Source organism: Cyprinus carpio, chromosome A5, assembly GCF_018340385.1.
Source record: "Cyprinus carpio isolate SPL01 chromosome A5, ASM1834038v1, whole genome shotgun sequence".
Lineage (NCBI taxonomy): Eukaryota > Metazoa > Chordata > Actinopteri > Cypriniformes > Cyprinidae > Cyprinus > Cyprinus carpio.
This window is the reverse complement of record NC_056576.1, coordinates 4,858,212-4,874,442: the sequence shown is the minus strand read 5'-3', so window position 1 is coordinate 4,874,442 and position 16,231 is coordinate 4,858,212. Positions and strand designations below refer to the sequence as shown.

Sequence of the window (16,231 nt, the reverse complement as noted above, 5' to 3'; positions counted from 1 at the left end):
CATTTATATATTTATATTCTTATATTTTATATTATATATAAATATATTTAATATATAAACATAACATTCTTCTTAAATATATACATGCATGTGTGTGTATTTATATATACATAATAAATATACACAGTATGCACACACATATTATGTAAACAAAACTTTTATTTTGGATATTAATCGTGATTAATCATTTGACAGCCCTAATATATATATATATATATATATATATATATATATATATATATATATAGAGCTGGGTAGATTACTTACAAATCTTAGATTATATATTGAGATTACTTTTTGAATACTTTTAGATTACTTTGATATAACTTGTGTGTGTTATATATATATATATATATATATATATATATATATATATATATATATATATATATATATATATATTATATATATATATATATATATATATATATATTTTTTTTTTTTTTAATGCAAATAACAAATAAAATGTACAAAAAAAAAATACATATGCTTCTATTTGTGCTCAAAATTCACTATACTTCGGTCATCCGGTCACAGGGTGGCGCAGCTGTCTGTATATGATCGTCACTTCCGCTGCTGTTATTCAGGAAGCTCGAACGCCGGCGGGAGATCGTCGGATCAAAGCCTTTTAAACCTAGTAACTGGTTAGTATCTGTCATAAACCTATCATTTTATGTTTAACCACCAATTTTTAGCATCTGCTGAACGTGATACGTCATAACAATCCAAGATCGCCTGGACGCGCGCGCCTTTGTCGCGCCTTTTCCTTACATAGCGCGCGCCTCGTGTCCTTCATCCGTGATTATTTTATGAATATGAGTCGCGTTACACGTCCGGTGGAGATCTAGAATGTTTGATCGTTGACGTTACGCCGGTTTTGCCGGTAAATATGTCGGTTTTAAGAGGTTTGTGATTTGAATGCTCTTCGGTGACGCAGTGTGAAATCGGGATAACGTTACAGTGTTCCGTTAATAAACCGGTTTCTCTCTCGCTTGTGTTCCGCAGCCCGCGCTGAAACAGCATGGCCGACAGCGACGATGAGTACGACCGCAGACGCAGAGACAAGTTCCGCCGGGAGCGGAGCGACTACGACCGGTCCCGGGAGAGAGAGGACCGCCGCAGGGAGGACTGGAACGACCGGTGAGGAAGAGCGAGTTAACGTTCATTACTCTGCCGAGGACTCGGTACGATCATCCCCGCAGAGACTGAGAAAAAAATAAAGCTCCTACGCAGTTTGGAAAAGTATGGAATTCGATCTGAGTTAATTTCCAGGTCTGGAAAAGTATGGAAAAAAGAAAGTAGAGTATGGAAAACTATTTGCATTTCAGACTTTCGCCCCTATTTAGTATTTTATAATATAACAATAATAAAAGTGTGTTTGTCAAACACGATTGAATTAATTCAAGGTGCTCTTTTTCATTATGCACAAATGTATTTACGGCAAACTGTTTCAAATTTAGCCAGATATAAATTATAGTTACAAAACATTATCATATTTCCTTAACTTAAGAGTGCTAAATTCTGTCCATATCAGTCATATTTAAAGACCGAGCAGAGGGATAGCTTGTGATCAAACCTTCAAACATGTGATATCTCTGAAAAGCCCTGAATTACATCACAACAAGACATAAAAACTTAAAAAAAAATAAAATACTATACCCTCTACAGAGGACGGAAGTCTGTGCCTGGGTCTCAGGAGGATAGCACTTAACCCTTTAACTGTCACCCCCCATTTTTTAAAATAGGCATTAAAGTGCACTATCCAAACCTAAATTGTTGTATTTTATGAACACTTTGGAATATAGATCTAAGGTTGGTCCCTTTTGATTCTGGCAAAAGTGGAATTTTTTCAAATATTAAAGTATCAAAAAGTTATAAAAGTTTAAATGTACTGTAAATAAAATGCGCTATATTTTATTTTATTATAAATATTTTACATAACAGGTTTTACTCTAAAATTGGTATAAAATTAAAGCCTTGTGTCTAAATAATTATGTTCCAAATTTGAGGATATGAAAAAAATTGAGGTTTCTGTGAGATTTTATTTAGGGCGTCATACCACAAACAGACACTGGGAGCCATCAAAACTCCTTTGAATTTTGTTTAATGAATTTTTCCCTAGATTTCTGTCAATTTTACTTTCATCTCAAAATAACCACCAAATATGGAATCCTGAAACTCAGACCTTTCCAATGATATGTTTGTTGCCAAGATTATAAAAAGTTTTGATTCTAAAAGACAGTAATGCATTTTGTAATATGACACTTGACACTGCCCACTAAGGGGGAGGAGACCGCCATAAGATTTTGAAGTACCATTTCCATGGTAACGCAATGTCCAATTTCAAAATGGTTTTCACAGGATGAATCTTGGGCTTCTACGCTTTCAAATGAGAGATAATTTATGATGATTACTAAAAGATTTTATAGAGAAAAAGGACAACAACAAAAAAGAGCGCCAACGGTGACCGTTAAGGGGTTAAAGTGCTGGATGGAAATGCAAAGATGTGCAAAAAATGTGCATAAAAACATATGTACCCAAATGAGTCGAATAATTGAGTTGGGTGTGTTTACACAACAATGATTGGATAATTTTTCCTTTTGCGTTTTTGAAAAGTTTTGGATATAGACTAAATATATAATATGCATGTGGCACCGTTTTTACAAATTTCTGTTTTTGTAGTTTTCAGGCCCCCTAAACACCAGTCATGTGAATGAATGGCCAAAACACACAAAGTATTACATTTATAGTTGAGAAAGGTATCGTCGTGTAAACACCCCCCTAAGACGACGTGCATAAACAATGATAAAAACACGTTTACCGAAAAATTGCAGCAAGTTTCATTTTTATCATTGATTCTTTGCCCAAGTCCGATTGTTTGTTATCCTCTTTAATGTTTCTGATGGTTATAGCTCTGTTCAAGAGACTTGTATGCTTGCATATTTTTATATATATTTCTTGTGGTTGTCGTTTACTGGCGGCCCTCGGCTAGAGAGTGGGACCGGGGCCGCGAGCGACGCAGCCGAGGGGAGTATCGTGACTACGAGAGGGGCAGGCGAGAGAGGTTTTCCCCTCCACGTCATGACATGAGCCCTCAGCAGAAGCGCATGAGGAGAGACTGGTAAGATTTATTGCGTTTTTAGGGGAAGAGATCTCTTTTAACTTCTGTTTTGAAACCCAGCAGACTGGCTTCCTGTCTGCCACACAGGCTGTATTCTAATAAAAATACATTTCAACAGAAAATTTAAAATGAACAACATACAGCCCTTTGAGTTGAACATGATTCACTGAGTGCCCTTTGAGTTTTAAGACACTCCAGTGAAAAATCAAAGATTTGATTTTAAGATTATATCACAAATATATTACTATTGCACAGTAGAATGTACTTTTCAAAGTCGTCATAATAAAACTAAAACCTTTTTTAAAGAATATCAATTTTTTTCCAGGTTTTATTTTTAACAGGAAACAAAAAAAAAATTGTTAAATGTATAAATTTATTTAATTTTATTTTTTAAAAGGTCAGTTAAATTGCTAATGTTGGGCCTTCAATTGATTTTCAATTTGAAATTATTTTAATATTTTTAGAAAAATTAAAGCAGATGCGGCAGAATTGCTGAATAAATAAAAGCAATATATATATAAATAAATATTATTATATATATAGATAAATATTCTTCCAGGTAACAGGAAACCAAAAACATTTTGTTAAATGTATACATTTATTTAATTGTATTTTTTAAAAGGTCAGTTAAATTGCTAATGTTGGGCCTTCAATTGATTACTATTTTATATTTTTAGAAAATTACAGCAGATGCAACAGAATTGCTGAATAAATAAAAGGGCCGTAGGGCCATATTATTGTAAATATTTTAATAAATTTGTCTTGGGAATGCAATTAATTTTTGTTTAATTCGGTTTTAAACCATGACAACAGAATCCCAAAAAAATGAAAATAGAAAACATGAAAAAAAAAAAAAAAAAAGTATTTCAAGGCCCTAAAAAGTCTTGATGATTTTTTTTATAAATTGTTTAGACATGTTTTATTAATAACGTGAATTTTTTTTTTTTTTTTTTTTTTTTTTCAAATTTAATTTGACCATTAAAATGAAATCCATAAAAATTAAAATGGGGGAAAAAAGCAGAAATGGAAAAACAGAATTTGGGGAAGAAATAAAATGTTTTTTATAGTGTCCTATACTCTAAGCATAAAAATACAAAGCACGCACAAATAGTAAAGTGCGTGTCTGTGATGACATGTAGGCAGCTCACTAGCTTTTGAAACGAAGCCAACGAGATCAAATGCCTATATGAAACTCTTCTGCACTCTTCTCAGGGATGACCATGGAGGTGACCCTTACCATGGTGGCTATGATCTGGGTTATGGAGGTGGAGGAGGGCCCGGCTACGCCCCTCCTCAGCCGTGGGGTCACCCGGACATGCACCTGATGCAGCCTCATCATGGCATCCCCATCCAGGCCAGGTGAGCAGGAAGGAAATGAGCAGCTCTACAGTGCACCATTCCCTTGCATTGACGCTGTGTGGTCACCTCCTCCTCTCTGGTCTTCCTCCAGGCTGGGAAACATCCATGATATGGATCTTGGTCCTCCCCTTCCTGTGATGAAGACCTTTAAGGAGTTCCTGCTGTCCCTGGACGACTCTGTAGATGAGACTGAGTCGGTCAAACGCTACAATGAGTACAAGATCGATTTCAGGCGGCAGCAGATGCAGGACTTCTTCCTGGCCCATAAAGAAGAAGAGTGGTACGATAACAGTTGCTGTTTTTGCTTTAGTGTTCTGTTTGTGTATTAAGCTAGTGAAGCACAGAAGTGGCCAATTTCTCCACCCATCAGCCTCCAAACATTTGACTGTGTTCTGTTAATAATTCATTCGGCCTGTAGTTAAGATGGTTTAATAATGTGAAAAGGCTTTTATCTTCTTGTAACACAGAGTGAATATCCTTTGATGCGTAGTTAGTAAATTACGACAGTCAGTTGTGTTTTGTTGTAAGTTGTAGTTCATCCAAAATTGAAAATTTTCTTTCTTTTTTGCATGAACTATTCCTTTAAAGTTTAAGTGTTTGATATGCTCCTGATAGCAGTATTAAAAAAAAAAAATCTAATTTCTAATTAGTTTGTCTCCACGGCAACTGAATTGGTCTCATCATTGACTTGTTGCCTGTATTTTTAACATTCATTTCATTTCAGGTTTTTGCATATTGTTCTTTGGTTTACACATTAACAAAAATCCTTCTTCCCTCCATCACCACAAGGTATTGGAAGATGAGAAAAGCTCTTGGACCCGCCGCAGGAGTCGCTGTTAGTTAGTCAGGGTTTGCACTGCGCACAATGCAGCTGCCATTAGAATCCAAGTACCAGGGCTTTTAGCTAGACAGCCGAACACTCACAATCCAAACCTACCGTCGCGTTCACGGAAAGATTTTTTATTTTTATTTTTTTCTGTAGTGTGTGATGCCTTTCTTCCCCTTTTTCTTTTTCATTTTTGATATTTGGATCAATCAAACCTCCCCAAAAACGCAGAAATGGTGTGTATGTACACACTCCTCTGAGAAGACCGCTCTCAGTGTAAATGTGTTGTAATGCGGGGAGTACATCAGGTAAATTTAGTGCACACAATGGAAAATGTCTTGACTCTCGTTTCTTGATAATGCACCAGTTTTCAGTGTTGTTTTTGCTATTTATTTTTTGTTTCTACTTCATTGGTGGTGAGTGTACCTTACTGTATATACACAAACACACACTTAAAACACAAGTTTGGTTTATAGCATGTGTAGTAAGACTGACAGAAGTGTCATAAGCTCTTCAAAACCTAGTGTGCTGCCTTGCTGAATACTGCCTAAATATGCAGCTGCCTTCTAAGACAGCATCTGAACGAATGAAAACTCAGAAGGGAATGATTTGGAATGCTCTACATATGCAGCAGTTTTGTTCGGTTGATTTCAATGCAGCAAGTTTCATATTTTACACACACACAGATATACACAAAATACAATGAAGAAACAAAAGTAACAGAAATGGTTCTATTGGAGCACATAGGTAGGCAAAAATGACATTTGTTCTAGTTTCTGTTCACCACTATAGAAGTTCCTCAAACTGTGATGACTTCAGCTTCAAGTCAATGTATTTCTATCGCTTCATCTTGGAAGGATACATGTGATGCTGTCCTAGAATCTAGCTAAAAGAAGGCATCTTAGAAGGCAACATAATGATTGCTCTTCACTTTGGGAGCATGTCTATGCTGCCTGTCTGGGCAGCTCACTGGTTTTAGAATAGAGCCACAAAGTCATATGACAAAAAGGGGGGCCAGTTATGTGGGATAATGGCTTGTTGGATCCAATGTTGATTTATCAAAGCACTTTTAGATATGTAGAAGGCAGGTTATAACTAGTAGGTGACTAGTTTGTGAGGTTGACTTCAGAAATAGTTGCTAACATGCTGTTTTTTTTCCCCCCCAAACACCTTTGTCCCTCTTTCTCCTGTCTGCCTGTCAGGTTTCGTACTAAGTACCACCCGGATGAGGCTGGGAGGCGTAAAGCAGAAGCCCACAGTGCTCTACAGAACCGGCTGAACGTCTACATGTATCTGATGGATAACAACTTGTTTGAATCTGTCTCTTTGGACATAGAGCATGCTCCGCAAATCACCAAGATTTTAGATACAGGTATAGAGATGTGCTTTTCATTTGCTAGTTTTAAATGTCTAAAAAATAGAAATTGTCATGTCATTCCTAACGGTGTCCACTGGTAATGATGAACTATGGCGGTGCCCTATTCTCAAAGCATATGCTACGTTTGGCTCTGTTAGCTGTAATAAAGATGGAAGGAGGAACGGAAAATGACCTGCGCATCCTGGAACAGCCCAATGAGGAAGAGGAGGAGCGAGAGAGGCTGTCATCCGGTGGACCTGGTTCTGAACCTCCCAAACGGGACGAGCCCAGGCCCGCGGATGTTGAGCGCAAACCCTCGACTGAAAAAGACAAGATGGTGAGGGATTGTTGCGTAACCGAGCAAAGGATCATACAGTATTCTGAGGATCACTTACGGTGAATTTCGTGTCTTTAGGGTGAAGGTGATGAGGGCACTGAGAAGGATGCGGCCGCTTCTGCAGGAGGGAGTGAAGGAGAGGAGAAGACTGAGAAAGAAGCACCTGCTGAACCGATGCCAGAACCCAAGAAGGTGAGTTAGCTAAGTTCTGCCGCCTTGTTTCGTTGATGTACCATCTGTTTTCTAACTTAGATGTCTGTTTGCATTAATTGCATTCTGGTGTTCGGGCATTCTCTTTCTCTCTCTAGCTAAGTAAGAAGAGGAAGAGGAAGCACAGTGGAGACAGTGAAGACGAAGCCAGTGCATCTGACAGCGAATCCGATTCTGACTCCGACTCGAACTCTCACTGCTCGGAGAAACCCTCAGAAAGAGAGAGAGAACCCGACGAGGGAGAGGAGAAGGAGGAAGAGGAAGAAGAGGAGGGGGAAGGTCGGTCTCAAGGCTTCTGACGGTGAATCATCCGTGTCAAAGTGTCATGGTTGTGACAGCTGTGCTTCTGGTCTTTTTAAAGCCACTGATGTGAAGGAGCGGACGGAGGAGCAGAAGGAAAGGGAGAAAGAAAAGGAGAAGAAACCAAAGGACGATCAGCCTCCACGGCCTCGACCTCTTCACAGGACATGCTCTCTCTTCATGAGGAGCATCGCTCCAACCATATCTAAGGCGAAAAACGTCTCCACAATTAATCAACGAATGTGATTGTCATGTGCATCTTGTCAGTAAAGCCGGTTCTGTGATTAGTAGTAAAGCGCCATCACGTGCTTTCAGATGGAGCAGCATTTACTACATCGAGCCGTAGTTCACTGACAAGCTACGCAAAATCGTGTTCATAATCACAGACCAATTTAATCGCGATTATGAATCCGAAGAAATCGTTCTGCAATTATGAAAGCTGTTTGCGTAGCTTCACAGTGAACTGTGTAGTAAATGCTGCTCCGTCTGAAAGCATGTGAAAATACCACATTTAACAAGTTTTTACTACAAACTAGCTTCATAACATCAGTCGAGTGTTTGAAATAAATCCTTCTGTGAGATGATGAGGCTTCTTACACAGAATAAGGCACGCAACAGATTTTTATAGTATTCTAAGCTGTAGGGATTTCCTGGATTTCTTCTGCGGGGTGTATTTGGAGTTTCTGCGCGAGAGCGCCCTCTGGCTTTTTCAGATGGAGATTTACTACTGATCACAGAACCCTTCTTCCCTGATAAGATGCGCATGACAGTCGCAGCTTTTACCTTATCACAAGACATCTGCAAAACAATGCAGATTTTTGCTATTACTGTTCATGAATTATCTAAAGACTGATTTTTTTATTTATATATTTTTATTTTTTTTGCAGCTTTGTCGCCGTTATCCGGGATTTGTGCGTGTGTGTTTGTCAGAACCGCAGCCAGAGCGCAGGTAAGTTGAAGTTGGAGCCACTTCAGGTTCAGCGCTTTTGAGTCTGTGATACAGCTGATATTCTTATTTAAGCTGATGTAAAATGTTTTCAGGGTCGCCACCTGGCCTTAGCCCTCTGGTTCTCTTGTCATTTTTGACCGAAAAATGTTATGCTTTGAGAATTTTTTTTTTACTTCATCGGAATGGTACAAAACTTGGTAAAGGTTCTGGTGCTTGCTGTGTGAACACAAAATCATGGACATGATTCGAAAAGCTTAAATGTCCAGAAAAAAAAATAAGCACACCTGTATTCTGTACTCGGTCCGACACTGTGGTCAAAAGCGCTTTTCAAATGATGCTAAGTGCACCTTTAAGCAAGAATCAACCAAATGTCTTCTTCAAAAAGAGACCAAACTTATTCCTGTGATTTCAATATTTAGTTTTCAGGTCTAAGCTCAAAAAGTGGTTAACAGGATAAACTACTAAATATAGATTTGGTGCCATTTAAAATACAAAAAGTTCTATAAAAGACATTAATAAGCTAAAATATAGTACTTTTATTTAATTGAAATAAAACATTGTTGACTGCCACACGAGGAGCACCAGAGGGTTAATATGCCAAATTTAGATTTAGGTCTAAAGGGTCTCAAATTTGATAATACAAATAAATGAGAAAAATGATAATTAAATCTTAGGTTACTTAATATTATCTCCATTTGTGCCAGTGTGAAATGTTTTCAGTACAGTGAGGAAAAAGCTGAAATTTCCATCTCTGTGACTCAGGTTTTTCAGGCGTTGTTGGGTGACCTTCGACAGAGGCGTGAACATCAAAGAGATCTGCTGGAACCTTCAGAACATCCGGGTGAGTTCAGAACCGTCAGCCTGAAGAACCACAGCGTCTAGCAGACGTCTCGCTCACTCTCTTCCTCTCTGAGCAGCTGCGGGACTGTGAGCTGGCTCCTGGGGTCAATCGAGATCTGGCACGTCGTGTGCGGAACGTAAACGGAGTCACTCAGCACAAGCAGGTTCTCCGTAATGACATCAAGCTGGCTGCTAAACTGATCCATGCCCTGGATGACAGGGAGAGGCTGTGGAGCCACAAACCCAGAGAAGAGACACACGCTCTGGAGGTTGATCAAATACGGATTTCTTTTAACACTGAGCATTTAAATGTGATTACTTGGCTTAATTTTTTTTCCCCCATTTCTCTTATTTCTTGACTCCCTGCACAGAACCCCATTTTGAAGAACATCACCGATTACCTGATTGAGGAAGTGAGCGCAGAGGAGGAAGAGCTTCTGGGAAGTGCAGGGGGAGTCGATTCTGAGGAGGCATCCAAAGAGGGAAACCCCACTGAGATAACTGTGGAGAGAGATGAAAAACTCGTCAAGGTCAGAAAAAGTGTCTCGCTATCATTTTTCCCCAAAATCAGCAGATATCATACATTACACCGTCCTCCGTCATATTGATTGAATGAAATCCGTTACTTGTTTCTTACTAATATTAGGTTGCCAATTTAAAAAAAAAAATACCTGTTTTCCTCGAGCAGGTCTCACACTTATAAAATGTAATGCATTTTTGCTTTCGACAGCTATTTGTGGGGTTACGCAGTTTGGAAAAATATTTGCATTTCCAAACTTTTGTCCCTATTTAGTTTTCTATAATAGAAAATTAAGAATTTAATGAGAATTTATCATACAAGAAGTGTTTTCATGGCAGCTGTTCAGTGGTCGTCAAACATGACTGAATGAATTCAAGATGCACTTTCTCATCATGCAAAATGCATGTTATAAGTGTTTTGGGTTTCTTATGATATTCTTATAGCACCATATTACAGAGCCTCTAAAAGGAACCTTTGCCTAAATAAGAAATGAAACAGACTTTTATGTGCATACGAGAAACCATTAAACTAAGCAAATAGGACGATACTCACAGAGTCACCTATTGTGACATCAGCCCTTTTCACTGTGTGGTTTGTGGCCTCCACAAAGTATGCATTAAAGCAGACTTTAGGCCTTGAAATATGACACACTGCTCTAAAGAGAGCCAAACACTTATTTTTATTTTTTATTTATTTATTTTTAATATAGATGAACTTGCACACAGCCGTATTGTGCCATCAGCCCATTTCGTGTCATGGTTTCTCCGCTGCTACAGAGATGCATTAAATTGGACGTTAGGCCTTTATATTACAGGTACTAGCCTAAGGAAAGCCACATTTTGAGCAAGCAGATCTCTATTAATTCATGTGTCATTTTCTTTACAGTAAGATGGCAGTAACGCACAAAGGAAAGGGGTTATAGTAAATATAAAACTAGAAATTGTAATGCGTAAGCAAACAAAACATTTCCATGCTCATGTCAATAGTTTCTCGAAGGCACAAAAAGTTTTTTTGAATGTGTGCAAAAGTCTTTTTTTATTATTATTATTTATTTGTTTTGCTCTGTATGTTTTCGCTTCGAGAAAATCAATAAATAATCCCCTGAGAAAATCTAACTATTTAGAGATGACTGTACTGTATACCAAATATAAAGCTGAAAATAATGCTGCATGAACCATTTGTTAAATATGGTCTGAAAATTAACTGAAAGGTCTGGAAAAGTATTGAATTTTGAGATGGGAAGTGTAGGAACCCTGTATCACTAAATCAACAAACTGCCACAAAGACATGATTCTGAAGACATTCCTAATCCTGATTTCCACTTTTGCAGATTGTAACATAAATGATACATTTTGAATACTACTATTTGTCATTAAAACAACTTTTGCCATCTGAATTCTTTTATTTTGATATTGAGTGCATTACAGCTGATACACACATCATTTGAAAAATCTTTCTACTTATTTTGTGGAGAAAAACAGTAAATGATGGATTTTTAATTTTTTTTAATAGTTTCTCTCAGATTCATCGTATTGGGTATTATTAGGCATTTTGTGCAAATCAGCTATTTTTTTTTAACTGACATTATCATAAAATCTCATTTTCATTGTCGTCAAATTTTAGAATTATTATGCCTAATTGTCACTAAAATGCAACACGATTTAAAAAAAAAAAAAAACTACACTGATTCAGAAACCCGTTCTGATATATTTTGCATGTTCTCAGTACTGAAAGTGAGATCGATGAGAGTCTTATTTCAGTCTGGTGCTGCTTTGAATCCTCTTAGAAAAGTGTTTGTGTTTGTCTTCTCCCAGGTGTTGGATCGTCTCCTCTTCTATCTGCGTATCGTACACTCTATTGATTATTACAACACCTGCGAGTACCCGAGCGAGGACGAGATGCCCAACCGCTGCGGCATTATCCATGTGCGAGGACCCATTCCCCCCAACCGCATCACTCACAGAGAGGGTGAGCGCTGCTATTACTGCTAGCTGAAGTCTGATTCATTGTTCAGATGCTTTGTTGATTTATATGAGCAAGCCATTAGTTGGTTGACTTCCTAAAGAGTGTAAATACTGTGGCTCTGTCTGAATATTTCTGACTCAACCGCTGGCCAAAAGTTTGGGATGAGATTAGATGTTAGTAACAAAGAAATGAACTGACCCTCTTGTAGTGGCTGACTGGCAGAAGACATTCGAAGAGAAGCTGGGATCCTTGTTCAGTGTGAAGGAAACCCTGTCTGAAGACGAGGCAGCAAAGATGGGCCGCAAAGATCCAGAACAGGAAATGGAAAAGTTTGTGCTGGCCAACACACAGGAACTGGGCAAAGACAAGTGGCTTTGTCCTCTGAGTGGCAAAAAGTTTAAGGTGTGTGATATAAAATGCTCCTTTATACATCTGGTAGCCTTAGGCCCTGCACTGTAAAAAAAATATATATATATAATTTGTTTTTTGACATTATTTAAACATTGGAGTACAGTTTACTAGAAAATGTTTAATTTAACAAAATTTTATGCTTAATTGAATTTTACTTGACATTTCTTTTTTTCATTATTTGTAACATTTACTAGTGATTTCATGAGTGAAACTTGTAAATCATACGTCAGTTTTTCCAGTGGAGAGAGGAGGTTCATTTTTGACAAAATCAATAAAATATGAATCTCTCTCAAGGGCCCAGAGTTTGTGAGGAAGCACATTCTAAACAAACATGGTGACAAGATTGAGGAAGTAAAGAAAGAGGTCGTCTTTTTCAACAACTTCCTGATGGATGCAAAAAGACCCTGCATCCCAGAGATGAAGCCTCCACCTCCTCCGGGCCCAGGACAGGGTAAAAACACACATCAGTCTCGATGATTTTTACAGTGGGTGTAGAAAAGAATCACCCCTTTTGAAATGATCTCATTTTGTCTTAATTTTGTGTTTTATCAAGCTGTATTTACTCGGTGCAAGTGAAAGATAAAACACTTAACACGTCAGGAAAAATTAAAAACCAGAATCTCTGAGGTGGAAAAATGATCTCCCTCTTGTGTCTGTATTTTGTTGAAGCACCTTTTGCTTTAACTCCAGCCTTTAGTCTGTTGTGATTTGTCTCTACTAACGCTGCACATCCAGTATTTGCCCACTCTTCTTTGCAGAACTGCTCAAGTTCAGTTCAGTCTGATGGTTTTGTGCGTTTGTGGACTGCAGTCTTTGTCATTCCACAGATTTTCAGTGTGGTTTAAGTCTGGGCTCTGACTAGGCCATGCAAGGGCATTTATTTTAAAATGCTTCAGGAAAGCTCTTTTCATGCTGAGCTGATCAATATGTGCGCTGCTGATCACAGTTGAATGTCAAAGGGCTTTTTGTGCCATTGAGAAGGTGTTTAGATACACCTGAGTGAGTTTACAAGTCATTTTTAGAAGAGGGAGATCATTTTTCAGTGATGTTTTTTTTTTTCTTTCACTTGGATGTTATAAGTTACACCGAGTAAATACAGCTGGATAAAACAAACTGTCCTTCTTCATTTCAGCCTGCAAAGCAACAAAATGTGATTTCTATCTTTATTTTTTAAAGGGGGTGATTCTTTTCTATATCCACTGTATTTCGGAAGAAAAATCGCATTATCAGAAACGTTTCAAATTTTTCTTTTTCTTGTTAGGAGTGCTTTCACCTGGAGGTCTTCCGTTCCCTCCTCAGGGCCCTCAGGGTCTCATGGGTTTTGGCCAGCCCAGACCTCCAGTTATGGGTTATGGAGGTGTGTGTTTGTTAAAGTAGCAAAATCATTTGCATCTCAGTTCTTCAACAAGGGTGCAACCCTAAAACATTGATTATATCTAGCCTTTTCCTTTTTTTCAAAATTATCTAAGCTTTGAAATTTGCTCAAGTTCTCTACAGAATTGAGAAAATAGCTGGGTTCTCCCAGTCATACCAAATATATGTGACCCTGGAGCACAAAAGCAGTCTTAAGTCTCTGGGGTTTATTTGTAGCAATAGCCAAAAATACACTGTACGGGTCAAAATTATGGATTTTTCTTTTATGCCAAAAAATCATTAGGATATTAAGTAAAGATCATGTTTCATGAAGATATTTTGTGAGTTTCGTACCGTAAATATATCAAAACTTCAGTTTTGATGAGTAATATGCATTGCTAATAACCTTATGTGGACAACTTTAAAGGCCGTTTTCTCAATATTTAGATTTTTTTTGCACACTAAGATTCCCGATTTTCAAATAGATGTATCTTGTTCAAATACTGTCCTCCTAACAAACCACACATCAATGGAAAGCTGATTTATTCAGCTTTCAGATGATGTATAAATCTAAATTTTGAAAAATTGACCCTTATGGCTGGTTTTGTGTGTCCAGGGGTTTTCAAGCCAAGTAAAGTCATTGAAATGTTTGTTTTTGTGTGTGTGTGTGCATTGATTGAAGTTATGCAGTTATAGACAATCGAATCATTGTGGTGCATCTGTAAAACATATTTTTGAGGTGTTTCTTCGACACTTTAACAGGTGGTCCTCCTTACCCACCTAACCAGTATGGTGGAGGTGGCAGGGGCAACTACGACAACTTCCGTGGACAAGGAGGTTACCCTGGAAAACCTAGAAACAACCGGTGATTTTTTTTGTTGTTGTTGTTGTATTTTAATTGCACTTAGGGAACGGAAGTGATCGTTTTAGAAGCTCTTTAAGGGTGATGATAGACAAAATCTAATAAAATGTCGCTGTCTTTTCCAGAATGATGCGCGGGGATCCTCGAAATATCATTGAATATCGCGATTTAGACGCTCCAGATGATGTGGACTTCTTTTAGAGCTCCAGTTTTATTCTTTCCATTTTAATCCTTTTTTTTTTTTTTTTTTTTTTTTTTTTTTTTTTATACAGTTGTCTCAGCATTTTCTCTTTTTTTTTTGCATTCGTTGCAGAAGCTGCCCCTTACTGTCTTCTGTTCGCTCATATGTATTACAGTAGTGCTGCACCTGAAGTGAACGCATGTCCTTTATGTTGAATTCACTGCATATTGAGCTTGTGCTTGTGGCATTTTTTTCTTCCAATAAAACTTTGATTTGGATCATTTTTGTGTACTGTATCCAATTTTTAATTAAATTATAAATTACAATGATTTCTATCTCATTTAAAAAAAAGACAACAAAATCATGTTTACAGTAAAGCACTTGCAATGGAAGTAAACTCAGCATTGCAGATGGGCTTAAAAAAAATGGGTTGCTTGTATTTTTGTGCTTGGATGAATTTAAAAAGCCAGTTTATTTGATCCATATCTCTATTTTAAATGGACCTTTTAGAGGTAAACTGTCCTTCTCTAGGTGGATGAATTTTTTTTTTTTTTTTTTTTAATTGCATTGCATTGCCCTGTGTACTCTTGTGTGTCCTTGGGGGCATTTTTGAATTTTCCATTTGTTTGATATTTTTTTTTTTTTTTTTTTTTTTTTTTGAGTTACTAAAAATAGCACAAATGTTTACTAATTAGATTAAGATTCTTAATTGTCATTATTTAAGGGACATTTTTTTTTTTTTAACCGCACAGAATTAACAGTATAATTAAATGTGAACTATAAGACCAGACATGCGTTAGAAAAAAATGTATACAAACTTATAAGCAAATTAGCAATATAGACAAGGAAAGACACATGACCAAGGTATAAATACAAAACGAGAATTGGATTAAGTACAAATATAAACACAACATGGTATTCAAAGTGAAATAGTGCAATGCAGTAATATAAAGGAGGAGATTATTGCACTTATTCAAGTAGGAGGTTTATTGCACAAGGGGTTCATGCATTTAAACATTTGACTCATCAGTATGTTTGAAAAGATGCCTGCTGATTAGTATTTCAATGCAGAAGTCTTAAAAAGCAAAATACTGGATCATTCAGGTCAGAAAGTTATAGGTCAAGTTTTGGGCATGAATTGCTCTCTCTTCCGAAGTTCATTATATTTTTACAAAGTACAAGCTCAGCACAGCTGCAGTGCTTTGTTTACTCCGCTAAACGAGTCATGCAAGTCAATGCATAAGAAAGCGGATATTTAAAGAAATCAAAATTACAAACTAGATCATGGAACCGGACAGGTACATATTGCAAACTCCTGTAAAATACTGGTAATGTTTAGCTTAATGATAGCAAGTAATTTTACATGTTGACCAATCAACAAAATGCATGATGTAAAGTGCACTGTTTATTCTGCATTAGCAATGAAAAATGACTGCTGTAAGTGCTGGTTATTTTTAAGTGGGTATACCAAGTTCTTAACGATCCACACATGTATCACAATGACAGTGTTTAGTGAACAGCATCCTTCACACGCATACAGTGCACGGGGTTCAGTAGAGTCACACTGTAAATCTGATATCCAAAGTCTAATTTTAACATTAAAATAAACTTTTAGGATTTTGGAAAGTTTAAAAAATCTA

General features: G+C 37.2%; 1 protein-coding gene across 1 annotated transcript; it reads left to right on the top strand.

Annotated features, from left to right (window-relative positions):
* The first annotated feature begins 488 nt into the window (after nt 1–488).
* Nucleotides 489–14,874, top strand: LOC122133897 (serrate RNA effector molecule homolog). Its single transcript, XM_042757300.1, has 20 exons — nt 489–644; nt 1,006–1,140; nt 2,978–3,121; nt 4,334–4,480; nt 4,572–4,760; nt 6,509–6,678; nt 6,822–7,000; nt 7,079–7,192; nt 7,309–7,489; nt 7,572–7,729; nt 8,398–8,459; nt 9,222–9,300; nt 9,377–9,568; nt 9,659–9,829; nt 11,634–11,787; nt 11,993–12,186; nt 12,490–12,646; nt 13,457–13,552; nt 14,311–14,413; nt 14,536–14,874. Exons 2-20 carry the CDS (start codon nt 1,022–1,024, stop codon nt 14,609–14,611), a joined length of 2,685 nt encoding a protein of 894 aa, XP_042613234.1. The 5' UTR covers nt 489–644; nt 1,006–1,021; the 3' UTR covers nt 14,612–14,874.
* Nucleotides 14,875–16,231: the final 1,357 nt, after the last annotated feature.